Genomic DNA, 12,881 nt, shown 5'->3' with positions numbered 1-12,881 from the left:
TGAGGGGGAGAATGTATTGGCTGAAATTGTCAGTGAGGAGCCTAATTGAGAATTCTGGGCAAGTTTCAAGCAATTTCATGAAATGGCTGTGAGGTTACAGAGATTTAAAAAGGTATGTTTGCACATCTGGGGAAAAAGTCTTAAGCTTTTATTCAGCTACCTTCAAAACTTATGGTGGAAGGTTCAAACCATTTAAGTGTATGTATGATCTAAGTAATGACTGAACGATGTACTTCTGTATACAGCATTTAAGCCACCATGTATGCATATCTTCCGTCACTAATGTATCTATCACTATCAACACCAAAGCACTGATGCTTTGAAAGATTAAAGCATCAATCCCCTTGATGGGGATTCAATAACCTAGAGGTATTAATGGCAATAATTTTTAGTTGTTTTTTTATAAGCTATTATACGCATGTGTTGCATGCATCTATTTAACAATGTATGTATACATGGCAGTATTAAAACACAGACTCATAAATGATAGAGTCCCAAAAGATACGACAACTATGTACAAAAATGACACACCACTTCCTTTGTAACTAATAGCACCTGTTCATGAACTTACTTGAAGTGAAGGGAGAGGACTCAAATGACCTAAACAATAACTGAAGTTACTGAGACATTTTTCTCCCTTTCCAAAGTGGGATATGTGTGTGTGCGCGCATGTGTGGGTGAGAGCAAGAGCAAGAGCGTGTATATTTAAACTCTAACACTTTCTGTACTGTAAATATAACACCACATTCTGTTAATCTGAAATGGGATGTATATCATAACATTGCTCTTTTGAGACAAACTTTAAAATTAGGCAATTCTGTCTTATGATATGTAAGTAGACCATACTGTGTCTTAAATAAATAATTGTTTTCTCTCTTTCTAAATTAGTTGGTTATGGGACTCTGATTTTTGAGGTGGCTTTATAATAACAGTTTATACAATTCTGTTTTTTTTTCTCTCTTCAGTCGTCTGCTCTACCTCATCTTTTCTCAATGTATGCATGTTCTGTCCTAAAAGCAACATTCATTTGCACTTACTAACATCCTTTCTGCCACATTTAAGCCTCATATATTGATATTTTACTGTTAAACTCCTTCAAAAGCTTGAATGATTCCGGTATTAAAACTGACTGGGGAAAAAACTGCCTTTTGTGGCCACACCTATCAGAATGTATTAGTAAAAAAATACTGAAGGATCTTCCCCCCCGCCCCCCCCCCAAAAAAAAAAGCAGTTGTATTTACATACATGTATGGGAAAAACATCCTCAACAGCTAGAGATTGCACTGGCTACAGTCTAGTCCTTGCTATGTATTTAGGAAGAAAGGTTGGGGAAAAGTCTGCCATTGTCTCACGTGCAAGACTAGGACCTGGTTGTCCTCCAGTCCTGTTTTACACTTCTAATATATTTGGTCATGTAAGTTTTGAATGGAATTCCCTGCATCTATAAAATGAAAAATCCTCCAGCATTATTAAGCTTCTTGACTGAAATAAGTAGTCTCAGCTGGTTGCAGTAAAGTTGTTTGCATTCTCTAACTATACACAGGCCACTTCTATTCTTTGTCCCCACATCAGATGTTGCCATCACTCAGTGCATTGTGTACCTCATTTTGTTTTCACGAGTTCTTCAAGAAAATTACGTGGAATTTACATCAATCTCATTTAATACAGAGGTCTCGGGTGTTTGCAGTCTGTGTGACTGGGTTCTCTAACTAGTTGCACATTTCTCAAGGCAGATCTGTTTTGGCCAAGGTATTTAATGTCATTTATCTGGAAGGCTTAAGAGAACTTCATTGCATCTTTCACTGTTCTGCTGTAGTGGGATGATGATGCTTTTTGTATATAGTGGCAGCCTTTAGTAGTGGTTTTAGGTGGCTAAATGACGAATACTTTCTCTAGTTGAAGGAGACAATTGACTGTGCAGATGGAATGTAACCTTTGTCTGGTGAGATGGCAGCTGATGACTTTCCCTTATAACAGAAAGTTACACAGGACCTTTGACCACGAGTAGATAAGATCTATTGTAAAGATTTTAAAGTATGTACCAGTTGACTAGAATCCCTTTTAGAGTGTCAGTATTTCAGGTTTTTAAACAAGTGTAGTGGATGTAGCTGCAAAATGACTACAACTTGTCTACAATAATTTTCAAAATAGAAAATAAAACTACCAGTGCCAGTGTGTCGTAGTGTTTAGTTACAACATAACTTACGATTTGACTCATCTGTGTTCAGAACTGTTCCAAGAAACTTCAAGTGCATCCTACCCAGCTTAGCTTTTAAAATGTCCTTCCCCCCCCGCCCCCCCTGGCAATTTAAGAAAGAGCCAGTGACTACCTGCTTCACTGTTAAGACTTCTCAAATGGAAAGCACTATGTTGGCGCTGTAGAGTAGAATGAATTATATGTAACAATTTCTGAGTGCCACAGCATCTGTTTTGAATAACTGATCTATCCTACATTATATGAAAATAAAGGGTTAATTTTTTTATTAATAACATACAAACTGCAGGTTTAAAAAACAAACAAACAAAAAAACCCCACAACCACAGGTGTTGATTCAGAACTTAAAAGCTCCTGTCCAAAAGCTTGGTTGTTTCAAGATGTACACTGTTTGACAGCAGATACTAAACACCAGCATTGTGTTTTCCTCCCACAGGTGACCCCAAAACCTGGCAGAACAAGTCTCTTCCCGGGGATCCAAACTATCTTGTTGGAGCAAACTGTGTCTCAGTCCTAATTGACCACTTCTAAATATTAAGTTAGCTGACTGAGTAAATAATGTGAAACTGAGATGGACCTTACATATAAACTGAACCACTCTATCAAGTATTAACTGTTCTATAAGTGATAATGGATCTTAGTGTTTAAGCATCTTGCTTTAACTAACAATGGTTTAGCAAGTACACTCTTTGAACCATGGTCACAATACATGCCACAAGCAGGGAGTGTACAGTGGGAACAAGGTAGGGTTTTTGCAGGTTCTGTATGCTTTGGTTTGTTGGTTGTTCTTTTGTGGTTTTTTGTTTTGTTTCCTTTTTTTTTTTTAAGGACACTATTACTATTTCATTGTTTAAAATCTGAAAGTACCAATGGAATTATATTCAGAGGAACTGAATTTGGTTCATACTCCACTGGCGAAAACACAGAATTTGGCCTGCATTTTTACGACTGTGTGTTTGTAACTCACAAGACTACGTTTTGGTCTCTAGTTTTTAAATGACTTCTGGTGTACATGTCCAATGAAACGGCAGTCAACTTGGGGTAGCACAGTTTAGATGTTTTCCTCTGCTGAGAGGCTAATGCAACCACATCTACTTACTGTATATGGAAACATTGTCATGAGAACAGGGGGGAGGGGGAAAAGCATGTGGGATGACTATGGTTCAGTTGCCTCTGTGGATTTGTAAATTAACCACATTATTACAGACCTATTAACCAGCAGGGATGCCTTACCCTCATGTTTTTAATAGTCTTAGCTCTCATAGTTCTCTGTATTAAGTTTGTATGGCTTTTGTGCTTACCTAGATAATATATCATGAGAGACTGGGGAAAGAGGTAAAAAAAAAAAACTTGAGTTTGGTTTAGAGAATGAGTATTGTTTGTGTTCATCAGCCAGAAGAGAACCAGAAGAAAATGATGGTATGTTTTCTGCTATGCATTTGAAAATTTATAGATGTTATAGACTGCTTGTATATAATGCGTGCATACCACTTTTGTTCTTGGTTTGTAAATTAACTTTTATAAGCTTTACCTTTTTATATATATAAATATATATAAAACCAAACAAAGTTTCTTAAGGATATCTTTGTATTCTCATACCTTTTGAGCCTTGAACTTTGACACCTGCAGCAATAAAGCAGCATTTCTACAATATACGAACAAGGACGTTTTTTAAAAATGCACAAAGTTGTTACCTTTTTAAGTGCTGCATTTAAAGAATATGACTCGGAATTCTCTACTTTGATTAAATTCTTGAAAAGTATCCCTACTGTAATTTGTCATAAGGATGCTGTACTATGTGCCCTGAAATGTATTTTTTTACTAATAGACAATTTATTACGGCACAATGGCACTACTACTGTTTAAATAATATACCACTGCATTCTGTTAATGAGTTATTAGCTATTCAGGTGTGGCTGATTTTTTTCTCTGCAGTTATTAAAATTACACGTTTCTAAATATACAGAATAAAACTGTTTTTAAAATAATAAAGGAGATTGTAGTACCTTATTGTTTCTGAAATGCATTTATGTGAACATGACAAAATCAATTTTTATTTTTTTCCTATGTAAGTAGACTGCTGGATTCTGCCGTATGTTCATACATGAAGCAGAGCTCCTCTGTGGAGTCAGGTGGAGTTGTCTACAGCAGGGCTTCTAATGATGAACTCCAGTGTGGATCCATTGGAAATACTAATACAAATAGAAGTGGTAGACTTGTCCCTTGAATCACTATGTTGGTGCTAGTTTACTTATTGTACCTACTCTTCCAAGTTCATTGGTAGTGTTCTAGCATGTAGATTTACGCGAAGTCTAGTTATACAATTTTAAAGATATTCCTACAAAATCCCATTATCAGGCCTCTTTGGAGCACTCAGTGGCTAACAAGTAAGCTGCTATTATTCCATAAGAGAAAATAAATTCTACAAGTTATTTTTAAGTAATGTTGGGTAACAGCACATAACCCTGATGTTTCCTTTCTGTATTTTTACTGACCAGTTAATTTGTTGCTCAGGCATGAGTTGCCCTAGAAGATGCGTTCACTACTATTACTACTATTCCTCATGGCTTATCTCAACTCTAAGAACAGGCAGAAAATGTGAACAGCAAAAAAACTGTTCATGTTGGGATGGCATTTTTTCATTTGTCTTAGTGATAATATATTGGTGGTATTTTTTTGAATCAGCAGAAAGGAAGGTTTCAAAATGGCATGCAAAGCATCATGGGCAAAATTCTAATGCTAAAATTTAAGTGTTCTTTTCTAGTTCAGATCTTAGTAAGAAGTGTGTGAAACACTGCAAAAGGGGTCAGTCAGCTGGACTTGAGGAACCCTGGAGTTACACTGCATGTACTATTTGGAATGGTGTCACTTGTGTCTTGGACATCCTGCGTCTAGCATGCTGTAAGGTGTAACTGTCCTGAGTTGCTTTTACTGTAGTGATCCAGATAATCTTTCTGCTCTTCTTTCAAAGAATGCAGGGCCATGTCTTTCTATCAAAATGAAAAAAAGTGACAGCTTTTGCTCTGCTGTCATTTCATAAATGAAATGAGAAAGTTGATGCTCTTCAAAAAATATGGCAATTCTCTACTGCTAAGCAGCCTGTCAACAGAATTGTCTTTTGCTGTCTACCTGTAGGAATGTTTATCGAAGTGGCTCATTTAAACCACATGCATGTTTTCCTTGTTGTTAAATCCCAATGCTTTCAGGTTAAAACATGGCCATTGAGAATAACTGGGCTAAAATAACACATTTTCTTTTTTTAAAATACCAGTGTTTTTGAAATCTTTATCCTTGCAAGAGATTACGTTCCTTACATATTTTGTATAGGCTAGGAGGTAAGTTCACATGTAATGTTTTAATTTACTGTAGTTCTCTATTCACTATTCAATGTAAACTTCAAAAACTGCATCTCCCAATTCTTCCTGTTTGTCTCAGCGATGTACTGGCCAGCTTTAGCCCTGCAAATTGTACAGAAGTTTTAATAATGTAAATCTCAAGTCTTGTGCTCGTTTCTAAACAAAGGGCTTCGATGGTGGAAACAGATACTCAATGGATACAGAATGTTCATGTCTCTGACTTAGATTCTTAGTAAAAATCTTCTTATTTTTTAAAATTTTTTTCAAGGAAAGTAGTAATGGGTATTAAACTACTCATACACAAACAAGTTATGGTTGTAAAAGTACTCTTCTGTTCCTGCCAACCTGGGTTAGGTGAAGCAAATCAGCAGTGTTTAGGGTCTGGTTGAAGATTCTCTGCTGTAATGTAAAGTGGACCAGATGACAGAAATCAAAGCCATACAGGTTTGGAGAATAAAAGTTGTTAAGCACATCTGAAAAATGTTTTCTTAGTATCTAAGTCACTTGTGAGGAAAGCATTTGTAGAATCCTTAACAAGGGCTAGTGGTGGTCTGTTACGTACGGGGTTCTCTGGTGACTAAGCTCCATCCATTGGCAAGATCAAATGAATGGGTAAAGTTATTTTTTCATTTCATCCAAATGACCTGTGCATTATGACCCTGTGAGCAAGCATCTGAGAATAAATACACTCAATATTAGTGAAAGTATATGAACCTGGCTATTTGTGCACACACATGTAGACATGAATGTTGTTTATTAGATTTTTCTATTAGCTTAAATAATGTGGACTGCTCGGCTCTATGCCAAACAGTTGTCATTCCAGTGACACTAAAATAATTGTTCTATCACTGAATTTGGCTTGAAACACAGTTTTGACAAAGATGAAAGGATGTTTTGGTGGGAAGCAATGGTGCTATCCTAGTTACCTTAATTAAACTTGAAATATCTACAGATCAGTTCAAATTGCTGTGGAACGGAGTTTTTACAGCTGTCTGTCAGTGACTTTCAGTAGTAATGGTTCTTACTGTGTCAGATGCAGAGAACAGGTCCAAAACAGCACTTCCATATCTAAAAGTGCAATCGTCCTATTTTGTTACTGCAGGAGTAATAAAGGAGATGAAAAGTGAAGAAAAACACTTAGTTTTACATGCTGCTGTGTGACTAGAATTGCCACCATGTGAACTTGCGGAGAAGAGCAGAAAGCACAATTCATGCGCAGAATGACAAGAACAAATTTTAGGCTAACTTTGTCAGTTGTTAATTCACTAATGCTGATTCTGAAATTGCTCTGATCCGCTCTGTGACAATGTATATTAAGTTTCCCATTGAAGTTTATTATGCAGCACTAACTGCCTATCGCTCCTAATCTCCGGCATTGACAACGTGACAGTGGAAGAGTGGAGACAAATGCAAAATGTCTGACTATTCCCTCGGCCCGGAGAGGCTGCCAGTAAGGCGGGTTTGCTGTCTGTCACTGTTGCTGGTTGCTGACAAGGGAATAACTATGGTTTGTGTTATGCATCTGGACCTTGCCAGATCATCCATTCTGTGTATCTCATCAAAGCAGTAAAAGATGTTACGCTTCTGCACGAGGAAATCAGGTGCTCTGCTTATGGTTAGAGGTCTATACTGAGTTTTATGTGTACATCTTGGGGGGTTTTCTTGGTTTTGGTTTGGTTTGGGTTTTTTTTTTTGTATTGTGGCTTGCTCTCTGAAGAACTTTCTAGTCGGGAGTACTTCGGAAGCTCCAGTAGCTTCCTCTGGTTTTGGATTATAAATGCCAGTGTCCGGTATCACTACAGACCATTATCAAACCAGGAGCGTCATGTGTTTTCATTGTCTGCAACAGCTTGCTCTATATTGTGGTGGTCTCTTGCATTTCTGACCTGATGTCATGTATGTCTATTCTGAGTTTATTGGGGGGGCAGGCGGCACGGGGGCAGCCAGATGGACGGATGACAGACACGAGGGATGGGACTTCTGCTCACCTGGGGACAACTGAAATAAAAGAACTGTGATTAGGGGGGGGAGTCTCAGGTTTAACAGTTTCTGTAAAACATTCGTGCTGCTGCAGTTCTCCGTATTCAGGAGTGTGTTACTTTTCTCAGCATGACAAAATTTGCTGAGCGTTGTTGCTAAGGATGTGATAGCAGGCAAGAGCTCTTAGGATAAGTAAAGGCTGGGGAGGGGGGAGTTGGACAGATACACAAACTGCTGGGATTGCTTTAGCTTTACTCACATTATTTGAATAGACTTGAAAAACTTGCATAACACCTGAAAATAAGTCCTCTTCAATACAGTTGAACACTATTTACCTCTCTGTGTGCACAATGTGTCTATTGCAGCAAATCGTTCCCTCTAGAGAAACCTGCAATTCACCACTTGTTATCCTAGTGCTAACTAGTGCCATGTTCTAAGAGTCCTTTTTATTGACTTTAATAGCAATTAGCTAGACAACTGAAAAAATAGATTCCTAAGGAAATAAATAGTAGTCTATTAGTGACTACTGATATTATCTTTTTTCTTGGGTGTTGAGTGCCTATTCAATTTTCTTTAAAAATAATTGAACAAAAACCCCTGTTACTTAAATAGTCAGCTAATGTACCTTGTCTTTACAGTATTCTGCAGCACTTGTCCATTTTATACAAAAGTTGCTGAGTATGGTAGATATGATAGGCTGTGAAAACACTATATATAAATTTCAGCCTGTTAAGATGTTAAAAACAAGCGATGTCTTCCCAGAGAAACTACCACCTACTTCTACCCTTTCAACTTTCGGGCTTAGAATTTGGGGGAAGATCGAAGTGAGAAACAGGCTGTAGAATATAAGGAAAATGAGATCCGGCATTCAGTTTGGTAGGTGCTTTTGTATCTTGGCATTGGATAACTTACCATTACTTGTCATTGGATTACTGGATTGGATTGGCAGTGGAGATACTTAATCAAACCTATAGCACGCACTTAAAAATAAGTCTACATAAATTTAACAGTATTGCCAAAGACTCTTAAGTGATTTTGAAGTAATCTTGCCAGAGTGGAAACCTGGCATTGAAAATTCTTCTTTGCAGAAAGAAGATGACAAGAAACTTCTTTGCTAGAAGTATTCATAATACAGAGCTTGATCATGAACTTCCAATATAGATGATGTAACAGTGAAGCTGGATGCAGTGATTTCCTTCCTAATTATACTTACTTTTGTCCTTACGGAATTAATGACCAAATATTTCAAGTTTACCACATTGCAGAATAAAAAGGTAAGGTAGAATTAACTAAATTGGCAATAAAGGAATGTACATATTTGATTACTGAAGTAGATGTTGGTAAAGCAGTACCTCAGGGAAGTCAGCTTAGTGACCAGGAAATAGTTGCCTTAATTTTAAGGTTTGTATTAACTGTTTTCTGCTTATCTTGGCTAAAAGCTGTGGAAAGGCGCAAGATGTATGTAGATGCAAACCTTACTATGTAGTATATAATGCTATGAAATTAGCTACATAACTGATAACCTGCTGCCCCTGTAGAACAGTTGGAGCCTGTGCCAGAAGGAAGAGTTGCAGCCCTCTTCCCTGAACTTCGCTGGCAGCTGCCCTGGTGCTGCCAGCATCAGCACCACTTTTTTTTATTTCTACCAGCAACACACTGAAGTTACTTCTAGCACTTCAGATGTCTGCTGAGACTGCAGGCATGATGAGAGCAGGCTTATATGTCTTTGACTTTTTAATTTAAAAAAAAAAAAAAAACAAACATTTTCATGTTTCCAGGCAGTCTTGAAAAGGTAATTCAGACATAAACTGTTGCAGTAATATCTACACAGCTATGTCAGTCTCCCCAACATAAGAAAGCTTACTTATCTGATCTGGTCTTCCTAGTCCTACATCCTTATGTGGTACTCTGCTAGTAAAGAAGCCTGTGGGTTTTGTTTATTTTCAAGAGACTAGAAACTTTTGTTCTCTGGTTTGGTGGCATACAAATGTAATTCCCATTGTTTAATGGGCATGGATGGCACAGAGTTGTGGCCTGTGATAGTAACAGCTGCCCAGTCTTAAACCATGCCAGTAAGCGAGGAAAGCAGTTCCTCACAAAATAAGCTGAAAATTATCACAAAGCAGAAGAGCCCATAAATACGGCTGGTGCTGCTGCAGTGTTCTATTTAACACCACCCTCAAACCTCCCCACCCTCACCCCCCCCCCCCCAAAAAAAACCAAACCAAAACAAAAAAAACCAAACAAACAAAAAAACCCCACAAAAAACCAAACCAACAACAACACAAACCGCCACCACTAGCAAAACTTGCTGATGATGTGTTTTTTGACAAATTTCTGTACAGGATGCAAAGATTTCTAGTCCCCAGTGAATGTGAGGGAGACTAGCATCAGTCTATCAGCAAGGAGTTTGGACTTTGCCTCTTTACAGCATGAGAATAGGTGGTGAGCAAGCACGGAGGTATGACTTCATGCTTCCTTATTACATTTTATTTAAATTAACAGCAAGCACTGCTCTGACATACCCATAACTCTTGTCATGTTTTTTGTTTTGATTGGATAGTTAGAAGTTTGCTGATGACCTTGCTACTCTGGTCTGTAGGCAGTAGCTTTTTAAAGTATAGCAGTGGCAGTTAGCGAGATCTGAGGCCAACACACTTTGTACTACTTTGTGTGCGGATTTCAAAGCACTTAACAATTCTGAAGGAATTAAGTGCCTCTCTTGCTTTCTAGGTGTGATCCTATTTTTTTTAATATGAAAAATGCAAAGCAACTATCTCTGACTTCTTAGGGATGAAGCCATATATAGAGAATACACCATGCTCCCATGCAAAAATACCTGCGTGGTATTGTGTTTAGGCCAAAATGCGACAGAAATGGAAATAAGAGGAGTGTAAGTTCTTGTTGTGTACGTTGGTGCTCTGTTTCAATCCTCTTTTAAGAGAAAAAGGAATTGTTCTAGCATGGGCAACTAGTTCTACAGTGGCAGAAGCTGTCAGGGAGGACAACTCTGAAAACCCCTCAAGGAAACAGAAAATTGATCTGGATGTAAATAAGTAAAGCTTACTGGAATTAACCTTCAGATGTAAAACCTAGCAAACTAATCTACCTATCCAGTGTATCCTGTAAGTCTGCTTTTGTGTATATACGCAGACACACCTGCCTCCACTGTAAAGTCAGCTTTGCTGATAGCAATGGAGGTGTGTTTCCATGCATAAGTCTTGCTCACCTCCGTAGGATCCATTGGACGGTCTGCGTTGGTCAGAATGCATATCTGCAACAGAAGTTGGTAAGCTTTGATCTTTTACTGGATTTTCACAGAAATTAGGAATAGTTTTACCATATGGTCCTGAGCGTTGTTTATCATGTCATAATAATGCGCGTGTAATTGGGCTGCTCCTGGTAAAGAACAAAAACAAAGGTAATCGCCTGTCTTTGGAACAAAAGCATCTCTTAAAATAAGAGGCTTGCTTTTTCTTACCATGAAAGAAAGAATATATAATTAAAAATATTTCAATTAAAAGTGAGATCAGCCATTTGTGTTAGATTCCCTTTGTCAGGCAAAGGCTTCTCCTGTGCAATGAGAGCTCTCCAGCAGAGCTCCTATGCAGTGCAAGTGTCACGGAGATCTGTTAATACAAAGTCATGCTTAACTTCCGACAGCCTCTTATCAACCCTTTCGATTTATCGGGCTTGTTGCTGGCAAGTGTTACTGGTTCTTCTGCAGCCTGAACAGTTGCAGCAGTCTTTTTATGAGCTTGCATGTGTGTGAAAATAACAGCCGGGCACTAGGGGGAGAGTCTTGCCTGAGAAACGGCAAACTGCTTTCCAGCAGGGGAGGTGTCGCGCAAGGCGGTATGTTTATACCGGGTTCCAAAGGGTGCTCCTTAAATGCTGCGTTCCTTCCTTGCTTTATTCATTCTCCAGAAGTTTTCACATCAGGCTATAGCAGTGTCGAATAAATATTCAGACTTACTAACAAACAGCGCGTTGTGTAACTGATGTTTTCAAATGCATATGGCCGTTGTTAGAATGCTGCAGTCCTGCCCAAATTTGCATTCTCTAAGCCTCGGGAATCTGTTAGAGGCTGGTGTCAAGCACTGACCAGCCAAGCCTGGGGCTTACCTGTAAGGACAGCTGTGCACAACTGGGTACAGCTGGGCACCACCCTGCACTTCTGCAGAGATCCGAGTTCCTAAAGCTCATGTCTGCAGACAGCTGTACTTTGCACAGATATGGACGCAAATTCATGCTTCAGAGCACTGAGCTCCAGATAATTGCTCTTCTGTTTTATAAGAAAAATTACATAAATACAGAACTTCAAATGTCTTAGCTGTGATTTAAAACTAGCATCGTAGTTCCTAAGCAAGAAGCGTGTTGTTATAAAAGGTAGCTAAGAGGAAGATATCCGTAGTATTAATTTAGTCATCAAAAAGCCTAGCTTGGCCTTCACTTGTGTGGCATTAGGGAGCCCAGAGCTGCTTGTACAGCTGAAGGTTGTCCACGGTCGCTTTAGTTGTAAAGGACAGTTGCACTGGCAGAAGTGGTCCTTTATCATGTTCCTTCCGCAAGGGGGGTTGGCTTAATTTTTTGCTGCCTCTTTCAGAAAACAGTGGTTGCTTGAAGGCTGCTTTTGTGGTTACAAAACAGATGTTCTTATTTAGTCAGCTATGAAAGCAAAGGAAGAGGCAGTGGAATAGGAATCTAAAATTAACTGTGGTGATTGCGTTTGTGCCATCTCACTCAGCTTCGGCACAGTGTTTTCCGCCTTTGTCATTTATCCGGGACTCTGGGTTTTCTTTACGGACTGATAAACTGACGGGGGAAATGCCCGAATGATGCTCTAATGTAATTTACCCAGCAAGAGATTATGAACTTTTATAGGCTTTTGTAGTCTGCAGTTAATTCATTTTTCCTGTTCTCTTTGCATGAACTGTTATCTCTTCTGAACAAAACTGCAAACAAGCCTTAGGAAAGAATTCAGTGTAGAACAGAGTAATTTCCTAAAGAACAGACTATGTAAACTGTACTGCTAGGTTGTTTTTTTTACTGTCTTAAATGTTTTTTCAGAACAATATGATGTCTGTATGACAATACAACTTTTTTTATAGTCTAAATGGTGTAATCTGGATCAAATTCTAAAATAGAAGAATTTTTTTGTTTTGCAAAATTGTTTTTCTTTCAGGAGAAGATGACCTTTGATGTTTGTGCCATGGGAATACGTTCTGTAAAATTATTTTGTTTGTTCTACAGAAATAAAGATGTTCTTGATAAGGTCCCCACTGTAGAGCTGTGATCAAATATAAGCATTTTAGAGGAGTAGTTGAAAT

The 12,881-nt window shown here is 38.3% G+C and overlaps 1 protein-coding gene across 6 annotated transcripts in view; it reads left to right on the top strand.

Annotated features, from left to right (window-relative positions):
• Nucleotides 1–4,220, top strand: part of TJP1 (tight junction protein 1) — a 165,818-nt gene extending 161,598 nt beyond the window's left edge. For all 6 annotated transcript variants that reach the window (XM_087743535.1, XM_087743534.1, XM_009469696.2 and 3 more), the window contains one exon: nucleotides 2,652–4,220. In XM_087743535.1, coding sequence (XP_087599661.1) covers nucleotides 2,652–2,746 — 95 coding nt within the window. In that variant the 3' untranslated portion in view covers nucleotides 2,747–4,220. The remainder of the gene's footprint in view (nucleotides 1–2,651) is intronic.
• Nucleotides 4,221–12,881: the final 8,661 nt, after the last annotated feature.

Source organism: Nipponia nippon, unplaced genomic scaffold, assembly GCF_047370975.1.
Source record: "Nipponia nippon isolate SJK-2023a ecotype South Korea unplaced genomic scaffold, ASM4737097v1 scaffold_9, whole genome shotgun sequence".
Lineage (NCBI taxonomy): Eukaryota > Metazoa > Chordata > Aves > Pelecaniformes > Threskiornithidae > Nipponia > Nipponia nippon.
This window is presented reverse-complemented; position numbering and strand designations above follow the sequence as displayed.